At 45.1% G+C, this 13,879-nt stretch overlaps 1 protein-coding gene across 18 annotated transcripts in view; it reads left to right on the forward strand.

The window, feature by feature from the left end:
- The window catches only part of DNM1 (dynamin 1), a 65,540-nt gene that overhangs the window by 48,221 nt on the left and 3,440 nt on the right, over positions 1-13,879 (forward strand). For 8 of the 18 annotated variants that reach the window (XM_053996607.1, XM_053996609.1, XM_053996611.1 and 5 more), the window contains 6 exons: positions 3,641-3,750; positions 4,344-4,455; positions 5,662-5,673; positions 6,924-7,094; positions 7,269-7,510; positions 7,874-8,092. In XM_053996607.1, the coding sequence (XP_053852582.1) occupies positions 3,641-3,750; positions 4,344-4,455; positions 5,662-5,673; positions 6,924-7,094; positions 7,269-7,510; positions 7,874-8,092 (866 nt within the window). Of the gene's footprint in view, positions 1-3,640; positions 3,751-4,343; positions 4,456-5,661; positions 5,674-6,923; positions 7,095-7,268; positions 7,511-7,873; positions 8,093-11,399; positions 11,437-13,879 lie in introns of those variants that run through there. The other 10 variants (XM_053996617.1, XM_053996619.1, XM_053996618.1 and 7 more) reach the window with 4 other exon arrangements.

Below are 13,879 nucleotides of genomic sequence, written 5' to 3' on the forward strand. Positions count from 1 at the left end.
TATAGGAGGGAAAGGAGATTAAGAGGTTTAAGCAAGATTAATTTCTCTGGATTTCACACAGTCCCCAGTTAAAACAATGACAATTTCTTCTCCCATATCCACAGACCCTTGTCTCTGTGCAGAAGAAGGTGTTTGTCATAACAGCTACAGGGAAACCTTTAATTAGTTTATTTATGCTCCAAATGCAAACTGAGATCTGATAATTCTGCCAATTACTTTCTTGTGCTGTGAGTGCCAATTTCCAACCTTAGGGAGCCCACACATGCATCTGTCAGCTTCATTTTGCATGTATCCAAGAGCAGGAGAATTTACTTTGCTGCTGAGGCAGTCCAGGTGAATGGAGAGAATGCTTGGAGTCAGGCTGGCTTGCTGCCTGCTGAATTCTGTGAACTTCTTGTAGCTTATTACCTACAGGTTAGCAACAAATAATTCAGGTGATAGTGCAGATTATTGCTATATCTGGCCAAAACTCATCTCTAGGATTTAGCCACCATCAGGAGATGTGTAGCAACAATAAAGGATGCTGGAACATCAGGCTGCAACTGCAGCATCACTTTTTTCCTGCAGTTATTGTGCTTGCCACCCCACAACTGGAATGGCTCATGGATCCTGGTCGGTTTCCTAGCCATGTGTATTTTCTTTCCCTGGTAGATGCAAAGTACAGAGCCATATGGCTGTATTCTGCACTCTGCTAGGGGCGGGGGAATAATCCTCTGGCACTTTTCCTGCCTCTGCAAGGAGCTTGCAGTCATCTCTTTCTGCAGCTCTCCATGCAGGCTGAGACTCCTGTGGGGAGCAGCAGCCCTGATGAGGGGTAGTTACCCAGTGCCTACAATATTCCCAAGCCAGCACTGAGCACCGTGTTCTGTTTTGTGCAGTCTGGGGGCCTCTGCTGCTGCTGCACCTCCCCTTGGCCTCGTGGCTCTACAGATGAACTCACAGTCAAGGAGCACATTTTATATAACACATACTCTGCTGCTGAGGGACAGTTTTGCCTGATTTTTTTTTTCCTTCTCCTTATTGATGAAGGGCTATATGAGCAACACAAGCCTCTTGGGATCAGACTGAGGACTTCAAATATAGAATTTCGTGAACTGCTTTCCTATTTCGATGTGTGCTGGCTCTTCCTTCTCTTCCCTCCTGACTCCAAGTCTGGAAAGCTGGAGAGAGAGAAGCCCTTTTCCCCTCTTGGCCAGGATGCTGCTCAGCCATAGCACACCCTGCCAGATTGCTAACGTATGGGCAGAGTGCTCAGCCAAAGTTTTGAGAGGCTCAGCCCTTGGCAGCTCATTCCACACTTTCCTGTCTCTACATTCAGGAAATGAAGTCAGATTGTTGATATAAAACAGGCTGGGTTGAAAACTGAGAAGCTGGAAAGGCTGAAGTGGGGGACTGGGAAGGGGAGGTGAAGGGAGATGGGGAGCAGCAGGGCCTCATTGCAGTTTGCCTGGCTTGGGGGCTTCTTGTCTTGTGCCCATGTCCTCCACTTGATTGCTCTTGCTACCTCCACCTCCAGGACTGATAAGTTGTGCTGGCAGACAGATATTTTGTCTTCTGTTGTCTGTGGCAAGATCAGCATGTGGAGATGGTGCTGTCTTGATCACGTGGCAGCATTTATGTGAGAGCTTGGAAAGGGTGAAAGTTGAAACTCTGGCAAAGAGCATGTTGTTTCCATATCAGGGACACGGAATTCCCTTACTTTTTGACATTTTTTCCTAAAGAATGACACCATTGCAGAACTTCTATGGAATTATGTGGGTCTAATGCAGAAGGTTTTTCTCAGACATCTTTAACATCAGCAGTTTTTGTTGGATTTTGTTGAGGGGTTTTTTGGTGGGTTTTTTGTGTTTTTTGTGGGTTTTTTTGTGGTTTTTTTTTTTTTTTTTTGTGGTTTGGGTTTTTGTTTTGGTTGGTTGGTTTTTGTTTGTTTTTATTGTTGTTTGTTTTGTTTTGTGATTTTTGGCTTTTTGTTGGGCATTTTGGCGTCTTTTTTTGGGGGAGGGGGCGTGAGCAGTGGTTAGTGTTTTGGTTTGGTTTGGTTTGATTTTTTACTAGCCCAGGGACTGTGGAGTGAATGCAGGGAGTTCCAGTTAAGCAAGGCTGCAGTGGGGATGGTCTGTCTCAGCCAGGGACTCAGCAGTTGGTGTTGTTCTCTTCTAGGTCACTAGTTCAGCTTAAATCAGCATAATGATAACCCAGAGTAATAGAAAGCTGCAAGTCGTTTGTGGCTCACAGAATCTGAAGTAGTCTGAGTAGCTCTGAGACCAGCATGTGGCTGACAGATATCCCATTAGAAAAATGCCTGCCCACATCTAATTAAAACTGATCAGCAGTATTAGAAAGTCCAGGGAAATTTGCTTGGAAGTATTCTCCAGTTTTCATGGCCTGGCATCTTTGAGAGGGAGTCTGGCAGCAACCCAAGTGATCTCTTCTGTGTTCTAGGTGCTGTTTTTTTGGATATTCTCATTGCATATGATTTGTAGGGAACTGGTGCCGTTTGATCTTTGGGATATCTCAGTACTGTGAGGTGCTGGTATCCTTAGCAAACTCAAGTCAATTTAGCTGAAGTTTAAGAGGACATTAGGCTGGACTTGAAATTGTCTGGGTGTTAGAGCTCAGCAGCTTTGTCACTTGTACCTGCTCCTCTGCCCTGCCCTTCCTTCCTAGTCAGCTCTTCAGGATCTCTCCTCACCTGAACATCTTTGTTTTCCATCCTGTTTCCCCCAAAAGTGATCATGCTGTTTCCAGCCAAGAAAAGTCTACAAACACACAAGATGTCACAAGGGGACAGGCTCACATGCTTGCTTTGCACATAGGAGTATGCCCTGGGTTTGGTTTAGTCTTGGATAGCTGCATTCTGCCTTTTGGAGACCAGTGTGAGGGCTCCCTCTCTCGTTATGCTGGGGTATAATTCCCAGCTGGAAAAGGATGCTCCGAATGAGGGCCTTAAACCAAATTCAGTTCTATTAATGTGCTGTAGATCCAGATTTGAGACTAAGCAGGGGTTATCATTTCTGACTCAGTTTCTGAATGCAAATGTAAAAGTTAAGATCAAGTTTTGATGGCTTTTTTAATGTTGGTGAAGGGTTCACAGTTACTAATAGAGTGTAGGACTAGGACAGTGATAGGATGAAGTAACAAAATCAGCAAGTCAAATTCTGTGAAGAGGTAAATTTGATTTTATATATATATATATATATATATATATATATATATATATATATATATATATGTAAAATAACATAATATTTAATATCAAGGTTTATTGACACTTAACTTCTGTATCAAACCAGCTTCTCTATTACATCCCTGGCTTTTCCTGAACCTGGATTGACCCCTTTGCTGAGAAGAGTGGGACCACAGTACTGAGCACAGTCTGAGGAAGTTGGATTTTGCTGTGCTGGTGCCTGGTCCTGGAGGAGTTAATGGGACAGGGTTGTTGGGCCACATCACAAAAGCAGTTGGGAAGGACAAACTCTTGTTTCCAGATTTACCTTTCTCTCCCAGACTCAAGGAAACAGAGGACCTGGGTCTGAGAATGCCTCTCTGTTGATGAGGAGCCCTGTTGCTGATACTCCGTGCTAGAAGAGCAGAGGTGCCCCTGGAGCAGGGAGTGACTTGTTCCTCATTCCCTTTTCAGGAGAAGGAGAAGAAGTACATGTTACCAGTGGATAACCTGAAACTGCGAGATGTGGAGAAGGGGTTCATGTCCAGCAAGCACATCTTTGCTCTCTTCAACACTGAACAGAGGTATGCTCCCATCTCAGCACACCAAGCTGCTGGAGCTAGGGACAGGATTTATGTAACAGAATAGGGATGAGTGTGTTAGGATAGATGTCTAGGAAAGATGTGAGTGTCCTTTCAGGACAGACACTTCTGAAGAAGATTGGAGGACTTCATTCCTTCTGATCTTACAGATATGTATAATTTTCCTTTTGTTTACCAGTGCATGGCTTGTGGTGTGAAATTAACCCTTCAGCCTTTTGGTGTGGTTACCTCGGTCTGCCTGTGGCTGGGATATATATTTATAATCACAATGTTCTTGGTGAGTGACTAGGGAAATCCATAGAACCTGGGATGGGTGGAGGAGTCCAGCAGCAAGCAGAATTGAAAAGGGAATCTTTTTCAGGCCTTGCTGAAACATACAACTGATTTGAGAGCAATCAAACTTGATAAAAAAAATTAATTTCCTTTTGCAGGGTCATCATGAGGTTCCTAGCAAGGGACCAAGTGTCTCTGTCTTCAAATGACAGGAGGATTCCTTAGTCATTGATATCTTTGTCAGATATGGGCAGATCTCTGAGTTGAGAGAGAGAATAATAAAATATGTGTCTTCCTGTCAGGAATGTTTACAAGGACTACAGGCAGCTGGAGCTGGCCTGTGAGACCCAGGAGGAGGTGGACAGCTGGAAGGCTTCCTTCCTTCGTGCAGGAGTCTACCCTGAGCGTGTTGGGGTAAGTGACAGCCATAATAATGGGATAAGGAGGAGCACAGCATGTGTCTTGAGAAGGAAAGCTCCATCTTCTTTTGTTTAAAATAAGTCTGTGAAGGTTTTGCCTTTCCAGAGCTGAGACTCTTTGATAACAAAAAAAATTTTTATGTCCTGGTGCTTCCATTGAGGAAGCTTGAGATAGCAAGCTTCAAAGTGAAGATAAAGTAGGAAAAGACTGCCTTGATAAATCCCTCTAGCTGTCTTGTTTTGTGGACATTAAAGTCACAATATAAGGGTGATGTTTAACTACTGTGACTACTAACTGGTATGGTATCCACTGAGCAAAGATACTGTTCCTTTTTCGTAACTCTGTACAGCCTTATTAGGAACTTCTGACTTAGCAGTTGTTCTCCCTTTCCTTCCTCCAATTAATTAGGGAGTGATGTTCTTTGAATTATTCGTTTGCTTTGTGGATACTCTAATATGCTCCTTTAGCAAGAACTCTTATCTCTTCCCTTCCCCTTGTCCCACAGCACTTTATTGTCAGCATTATTTTGTGCTTTAAAAGTATCTTCTAGACAATTGTGGTATTTGTTTCTGTTCAAAGCCTTTCCTGTTCCTCTGTGAGAGGAAGCTACTATAAATAGTTTTCCCATTAGAAAAGTGATAATTGCTTTTCTGTTTGTATTTGTTGCTTCTAATAGATTTCTTGCGTTCGTCTGTCCTGTTACACTTGAATATGCTGCTTTTGCCTTAAAGCATTTCCTAACAAACTGATGAGAGATTTTAAAAAGAGAATTAGGGACTGGGCTTTAGCAGTGACATGACTTCAGATTAGCTTTGAACCAGACTGGGCCTCTTAACCACAGTGGCCATGGGCTACCTGTTGCTGTGCAAGTGGAGGGGTGTGACATGGGGACCCTGGTTCCTGTCTCAAAACCCCTGTAAGGAATGGCAGTGGCCCTTGCAGGTAAGAAAGTTGTCCTTTGTTGCTAACAATGTGGTTTCCTTTGCAGAGCATCCCACTTTTCAGTTTAGCTAAACAGTTCACTTGTTCCCTTTCTGGGGTCATAGAGGTACTGATGTATTTTTAGTGGGATTGGTCTTTTGTTTGTCAGTGCTGTTATGGGACCTTCTCCAAATTCTGAGACCAACTAAAAGTCATTTTTTACTTTTTTGTCCCTTTTTATTTTAATTTTTTCCATGTATGCTCAAACTGGCCTGCCAGGACAAGGACAAAGTAAGTCTGACCCCCTCTGCCTGTGTTGCCTGCTGGGGCTCTCACCAGATAGCTCTCTCATTTTTTTTTCTCCTTTTGTCACAATTTCCTGAGAGGCATTTGCTTCTTCTCCCTCTTTGTACCCTCTGCTGGATTCCTGCTGTCTGTTTCTGTTCTTGGTTTGAGTTTTTCTTTTTATTCCTCCCTTTTTGTATGACTTCTGAATCTTGGTGCAAGCTTATTTTTGGGGTTTTTTTTTTACCCTCACTTTTTTAAGTTGTCCTATTTGACATCCACTTCCTTTACTTTGTTTCACACTGAGACCTTACATTCCTTCATTATGTAAGATCTTCTCAGCAAAAGCTCAAATGAACAAAAGAATTTGCCCTTTCTCATATATTTTGTTCCCCAAAACAAAAGAGAAGCCATTTCCTACATGGCAAATTGTTCAGACTAGAGCTGTTTAAAACAAAGATGTTTCATTATACAATCATGGGGGTTTTTTTTAAATAAGCATTGAGGAAGGCAGCAGTTCTTTTATGCTTCAATGCTTTGAAATGGATCCCAAATGGAGGAGCCTTGTAGATTGCTTGCTATCAAGCAGCACAGTCCAGGTTTTACTTTACAGAATAAACAATGTACTTCAGGCAAGCAGGAAGAGATTCATCTGCTTGGTGTGAAAGAAAAGATAATTTACAATGCAGGAGTTGCAGTTGAAGTGATAGGAAAGTTTTCTAGTTTATTCCATCTACTTGTGGTCAGCCTGAGAGGAACAGTTGTTTCACTTCTCTGTATCTATTTTCTCATTTGTATAATGAGAACAAAGATGCAGCATGGCAGAGAGCTTGTGAGACTTAATTTATGGTGAATGATTCTCAGTTTTAACTGACTCTGGTCATGGAAAACCCAGATCAAATGAAGAACCTTTCAGGAAGCTGTAAACATTAAAAAGGAATAATACAGCTTTGAGTATGCACCAGAGCCATAATCTCTGACACATGTTCAGGAGTCCCTGCTGCCTTTCACCTTTTCTTAATAATTTTCTACTAAGAGAGCAGCTTTATTGCTAAAATTTCTCAGATCTGAGCTGGAGAAGTCTGTACAAACTGAGTTGTGCATTGACAATCACAGCTCAAAATGTAAGTTTAAATAAGTTTTATTTATTGCATGCGCTTCCTGTTTGTTCCCTTCTACTCTTCTCTTAGCTCTCATGGCAAGCCAATTTTGTGTTACATTTGAAGAACCAATATGTTTCTCCTTTTTTTCTGCAGGCCAGTGAAGCAGAGGAGAATGGAGGAGATAGTTTCATGCACTCCATGGATCCTCAGCTGGAGAGACAAGTGGAAACGATCAGGAACCTGGTGGATTCCTACATGGCAATTGTCAACAAAACCATCAGAGACCTCATGCCGAAGACAATCATGCACCTCATGATAAACAATGTACTTATCTCACTGTGGTCAGTGGAGGTGGGAGAGGCAGAAAGGAGTAAAATAGGGAGGGAGAAAAAGAATGAAAAAAAACAGAAGGCAGCTTGGAAGGAAGAGGTGGGGACAGAATAGAGTGTTTTGGGGAAAGATGGTGAAAACTGATTCCCTCTCTCTGCTCACTTACAGACCAAGGACTTCATCCACTCAGAGCTGCTGGCAAACCTGTACTCCTGTGGTGACCAAAACACGCTGATGGAGGAGTCGGCGGAGCAGGCCCAGCGACGCGACGAAATGCTGCGCATGTACCACGCCCTGAAAGAGGCCCTCAACATCATCGGGGACATCAACACCAGCACCATCAGCACCCCCATGCCCCCACCGGTGGACGACTCTTGGCTGCAGGTGCAGAGCGTACCGTCCGGACGCAGGTACCAGAGGCTCAGGGGGAGAGCCCCGCAGACCTGCCTGACGCCTCTTCAGTGCCTTGCTGGGGCCTCCCACTGACACAGGGAGTCCTCTTCTTCCTGTGGATGAAGAGTCCTGGGTGTTTCTGCTGGCAGGCTCCTAGGACTTCTTTACAGAGATGTTGAGACGTTGTAAATCCTTGGGTTGGATGGGGCTGACATAGCTTTGAAGGCAACCGGGGGCCTGGTGTGGCCTTGAAAGCCAAAGGGTGGTGTGTAAAGTAATATGAAGCTAAAGACTGAAACGTTGAAGGCAGAGTGGTGCCTGTGGTGACATAGGGATCCCAGAGCTGTTGCTGCAGTTGAATGCCTTTGTTTGTTTGGCAGGTCCCCCACGTCCAGCCCCACGCCGCAGAGGAGAGCTCCTGCAGTGCCCCCCGCCAGACCTGGGTCTCGCGGACCAGCTCCTGGGCCACCTCCTGCTGGTGGGTCCATACTGGGTGGTGCCCCCCCTGTGCCCTCCAGGCCAGGTGCCTCTCCTGATCCCTTCGGGCCCCCACCTCAGGTTCCTTCTCGGCCTAATCGTGCTCCTCCTGGTGTTCCCAGGTAAGTCCTCAAACACTGCTCCATGCAGGTGGAGTATGCTCTGGTTTTGGATTGGAACCTTGGCAGCACTTGGCCTGCCTGGGCCATAGGAGGAGAATGGAGGGAGTGCATGATGTGGGTAGAGCCTTTGGATATTTGAATTGGTCCAGAGGCAGGAGCATCGTTGTCCTCTGAGATTTCATTGTATGGATGAGGCAATGCCAAGGCAGCTCTCAGAAACAGAGGGGCAGCTGTTTCTCTCTACAAACCTCTATAAAGAATGTGGGAGAAAACCTTGAACCCAAGGTTTACAGCAATTGTACCAATGCCTGTAGTCACCAGATAAATCACAGGACTGGGGTGAGATTCCCCTCTGTGTAGGGCTCCCCGAAGTCTGAAGTTGCCCTTTTTCTCTTGGCCCAGAGTTCTTCAAGGTGAGTTGGAAGACCTTCAAAGCTGTTCAGTTGCTTTCTGGCTAGGAGAGTATCACAGGATCACTGGCGGGGAAATGAATTCTTAGGCAATTTTGTTGCTTGTGTAATCAACTTCAGCATTTTCCAGTCTAGAGGGTTCAAATCACACAGCTTTGCTTTCCCATTAGGAAACTCATTTCCTTTCCTGTTCAGTCACTTCAGACACACTTCAACATAGTAATAAGGGATTATCTGGTGCAGCTGAGTACGTGTTCCTGAACAGGATTTGGGAGGCAGTCTGGAACCAGGAATGCTTTTAGATTGGGTGCTTAGTTTCCCTTGAGGAAGAGGAGGTAATTGCAGTGTAAAGAAAAAACATAACCAGAAGCTCCCCAGTGACATGGCAGAGGGAACACTTCCCTTGTGGAAAACACCTCTCCAGTGGGTGCTGGTGGCACAGGTCTGAAACTTTGCCCTTCTCTGTGGAAACACCCAGCCTGTCAATGGTTGGGGATGGTGTAGGGCAGAGTGGGCTCAATATTCCTCCTGTGATAGTGCCCAGCTCGTATTTGGTGCTGCCTGTTTGGAGGGAAGTGTTCTCTGCCAGGCTGCAGCCAGCCTAGAGGTGGATGAGTCCAGACAGCTTCATAGACCAGTTTCTGACTCTGCTGTATGCAAATGATTTTACTTTCTTGGTGCCTTTGCCCCAGTCCTTCCTATGCACCTTGATGCAGCTCCCACCGTAACTTGTCCTCACGTACCTCAGTGTTGTCCTGGAGACTGTGGAGGCACCTATGGATGTCAGCATGCTTCTACTGTGTATTTTGGCTCCTGCTTCTTGTGATCCTGCCTTTCCATATACTGTTACTTTGTGGTTTTGTTTTCAGTATATTTATGCTTCTTTGTGTCTCCATCTTCCTCCTTTCACTCAGTTTCATTTCTTCACTCATGAAAAATATTCTATATACCTGGCCGTCGTGATAGGATTCCCCAAATGGGCTGAAATGAATTGGCCTTTTTTTTAAGAAATCTGTCATAGCCTATCTTAATGGCTTTTCTGCCTTTTGCATGAGTACAAGGGTTTAGGGAAAGGTAGGGAAAACAGCACTGGAGCAGAGGAGGAAAGAGTTTTGTGCTTGACTGAGCAACCCCTTGGTTTAGGAGAGATGGTAGGTTGGATTGCATGCTACTGACTGCCCTGATCTGGAGTTGAGAATGTAATTCCAGAAGCTGTGAAGTGAATGATGCTCATTCTCTGATCCCCCTCTCTGATTCTTCCAGTTGTTCATAGACTCCTCCGGATCCTGATACCAGCTTGTCATTTGAGTTCACTGATGAATGGAGAATTTCCAATGACAAGGGACTCTTTCTCTTCCTCTCCTGTATATAGAATAAGAATGTTCCCTGCTAGCACTTGGACTCGGGTCCTTCTGCCATGGGTGAACGAATGCCATCTCCATTGTTGCTTTTTTAATACCCATCTTTCCCTTGCTAACCAGGCTGTGTAGTGTGTGTGTGTGAGAGAGGAACAAAGCTCTCGTGTTCAGCACGAGTGGGCTTTGCTGGAGGAGTTGGTGGTGTGGAGTGAGCTCGAATGGGTGGCGGTGGCTGGGTGTACTTTGTGTGCTCATTGATGCCTGTGTAGAAGTTTGGTAGTTTTGTGCCTCTCGTTTGAGCCTCTGATTTTATGAATGATGAACTTACACAAGTGTCATGCTACTCCTTTTTCATAAACATAAGTGTATAAACACATTTTCACATGTAATCACCACATGGTACATTTTTTTGCACAGACAGATTTTCCTGCATATAATTAAGGACACTTAAGACTTACCATCCTGCTTCTGTGCTTAGCATTTATTCCATTTACTGTGGAAGCCCATATAGACAAAGGACATAATTTTGGGAGCTGAAAGTTACAACCCATCCAAGATCCTATCAGTGTGCAATGGACTGCATTTAGAATTTGACCTGGGGAAGAAATCTATGGAGGTATTCCCCCACGTATTTAGGCTCCTTAGTTTAAAATAGTTTGATAGAACCTGTAGGTAGAAGAGCTTGAAGGAGAATTAAGGAAATTTCAGTGCGAATGACTCAACCATTGGAAAAATGTGTTGAAGGCATTAATGCATTCTCCATTCTTTGGTATCACAAGGGCATGGGTCTGGGGTTACCTCCTGGCAGGGATGGTTCTCACTGGCTGCTGTGCTGGTCAGTACAATGGGGACACATCACTGGAACTCCCAAAGGGTTCTTGGACACACAGTTTCAAGGGACAAATTATCTCTTTAGTGATTTAGTGGCCGATGTCTGTGCCCATGGCCGGGGGTTGGAACTAGGTGATCTTTAAGGTCCCTTCCAACCCAAACCATTCTATGATAAGGTCACACAGCTGTATGACCTGAATTCTTCAGGAGGTCAGAGTAGCTGATTTCATGATTTATGACCTTCAGAAAAGCCTCCACCTACTTTGTGCCATTTTAGGTAGTGCTCAGGACTGCATGTTATCTCCCTCTTTCCTGAGCTCTTTCTCAAACATTTAATTTGGTTAGAAGATAGGAGTCCTCAGTGAGAGACAGATACCTGTGCCCAGCTGGTGGGTGCTGAAACCCGGGTATGACACTGCTGTGAACGTCAGCCTGAATGTGTGAGGAACAGCCAGTAGGTGTGTGGATGGATGGATGGATGGATGGGTTTTGATGCACTCCTGTGCACGACTGGGTCTGGATGTGTGCAAAGATGAGGCTGAGTGTTTTCTGTGTGTTTGCAGTCCCCCTACTCATGCTGTGTTTGGAGGGGGATGTGTGACTGTGTCTGTGCAAGCGCCTGTGTATCTGTTCCACCTTCCTGACAGTCTGTGTGGCCTCTGCCTTGAACTGTCTGAACTGCCATGTTGATTTCATGTTGTCTTTCAGAATCACTATCAGTGACCCCTGAGGACTGGCAGCCACGGTAGGTTTCGCACTCTCGCTGCGATGCATGAGTCACTGTGTCCCCATCCTCCAGCACCGCTCTGCAGCTCTCCTCTGCTGCCCAGTTCTTGTGTTAGTAACAGAGTCCCTTGTCTGATGAACCACCTCTGCCAGGATCTCATAAAGGGAGGAGTCTTGAACAGAAAAACTGGCTGATCAGAGCCAGAGCAGCTGCTTGAGCTGCAGGAGCTGGGAAAGCTTCAGTACCTGATTTAAGGTCTGGAGGACCCTTTCTCTGTTTCTAAATAGAGAAGGTGGGATGGGGGAATGAGCTCTGGCAACAATGTCTAAACTCTGTGTCTTTCATTTGGCTTATATCCACACTGACTGTAAGATCAGTTGAATAAACTCTGCTTTGATTTGGTCTGTCAGCTCTGTTAGGATCAAGACAGAGACTTGGGGAGCTGATAGTTCAGACTCCTCTTCTTATATTCCAATGTCTGGCTGGAGAAGTGCTCCCATCCTCACTGTATCCCTAGTGCTCATGGAAGTCAAGAGGAGTTTGGGTCATTAATATCAGGACTTCCATGTCTGAGTGCAGGGTAACTCTGACATTGAATGTTCCCTTTTATCCTTGTGTCCCATCATCAGATAGATGTGAACTCCCTTTATTTGTTCTCCCCTTGACCCTTTACCTTCTAGGTTCCTCTCCTGCTTCCATTCAAACTGCCTTCTCTCCTCTGCCTCCTGCCCCTGCAAGAGGAAGGGTGTAATGATCTGTGTCCTTCAAACACTCTGCCCTGAGCTCCTGCCCACTTCCCTGTCCTCTCTCTCCCTGCATTGTGCAGCATTGTAGTGGTTCAGTGATGTAGCAGGGTGTGGGTTTGTGCTGTGTACTGCTCATCCTCTTAATATCAGTGTGAAGAGGGACATTAGCAAATTCTCCTGAGCCCTTTTCTTGGGAGCCTCCAGCCCTTATTGACAAAGAGGTACAGAGGGCAAAACATGGCAGGTGTGGATTTTTTGGACCCCTTCTCCCTTTCTCTGTGGATTTTGTTTCATGACAGAGGAGTGGAGAAATAGCAGCTCCTGCAGATTCCCTTGCTGCTGATTGTGGCAGAGAGATCTGGGGGCGAGGAGCATGAGCTGAAATCCTACTTTAATAAGAATAGCAGAAGTTCAAGTCCCTGCTCTGGGGCAGGGGGTCTCAGCCAGCCCCCATCTTGCAGTCGATGGTGTCTGTTACTGCTGCACAGAACTGCAGTTAGAGCTGAGAGGTGCCACGTTGCAGTGATTGCTCATGATTGGCATCTTTGAGGACGTCATCGTCAACCCTCCTCATTGATGACACATTGCAGAGGTGTTGGAGCAGTCAGCAGTTTCCTCCCATATTCTGCCTACTGCAGACATCCCTGGCAGCCCTGGAAACATGCATCCTGGGTGAACAACCTTGGGAAGGAGCCTTACTGTTGTCTGTACCCCATTCTGGGACTCGCTGTTATGGGGCATTCTGTTTTTAATCTGGCATAAAGAGCACCAAGGAAATAAAAATTAAAAACAAAACAAACAAACAAAAAAAAAAAAAAAACAAACCCAAACCACCAAATTATCAAAAAAATTATACCCAAAATCTTTTGCAGTCCAAGGGAATAAACATATTATTTCTCTATGTCTGTTAGGTACTTATCAACAGAACTCCATGTTAGCCCAGTGGTTCTTAGATAGGATTAGCTCAGTGTTCTCTCTGGGTATGGCTTGAAAGACTGACTTCAAAGGATGTGACAGTCACTGGAACTCATCTCCCTGGGCTCCTGCCAGGGCTCAGGTCTTCCTTCTTATGTAGTGGAGACAGCCACAGGCTTTCCTGTGAGCAAAACTTTGTTCCTTGTCCTGACAGAGAAAAGTGACTTTGCAGTGATATAAAAAGGCTTGAATAGCAATGTAGTCCAAATGAAGCAGCATTTTGGGGCTATATGTTGCCTGAGAGACTTCTCTACCCCTTTTAGTGCTGGTAAACAGTTTTCAGCCTTTCCTAACCTTACCAGGCAGATTCTGCAAGCATCTCCAGACAACCTCAACAGAAATAGCCTACAAGTTTAAAAAGCAGCCCCACACCTTAAAATGCTTTGAATGCTGAGAGAAGTAAGTCTGCAAAAATCAATCATAGTGCATAACAAAAAAGCAGCCTACCTGTTAATTACTTGTGCTTTCAGCCCTATTTGTCCTGCTAGGGTCAAGTGGCCACTCCTGCCAGAACACTTTACATACTCTGGTGACTTCAAGGATCTTTTTCATGTGAACCCTCAGAGGCTTTTAGCGCAACCTGTGCAAACTCCTGAAATGCAAACAGTCCTTTCACCTTCTCAAGAACTGCCTTCTAACATGATGATGCAACAGCATCTCACTAAATGTTGAGCTGAAGTTCTGTAAGGTTTTAATTCAGGTGCTGTTGCTGTTCCAGTGACAGTAGAAGCCACCAAAGG

This window comes from Vidua macroura, chromosome 21 (genome assembly GCF_024509145.1).
Source record: "Vidua macroura isolate BioBank_ID:100142 chromosome 21, ASM2450914v1, whole genome shotgun sequence".
NCBI lineage: Eukaryota > Metazoa > Chordata > Aves > Passeriformes > Viduidae > Vidua > Vidua macroura.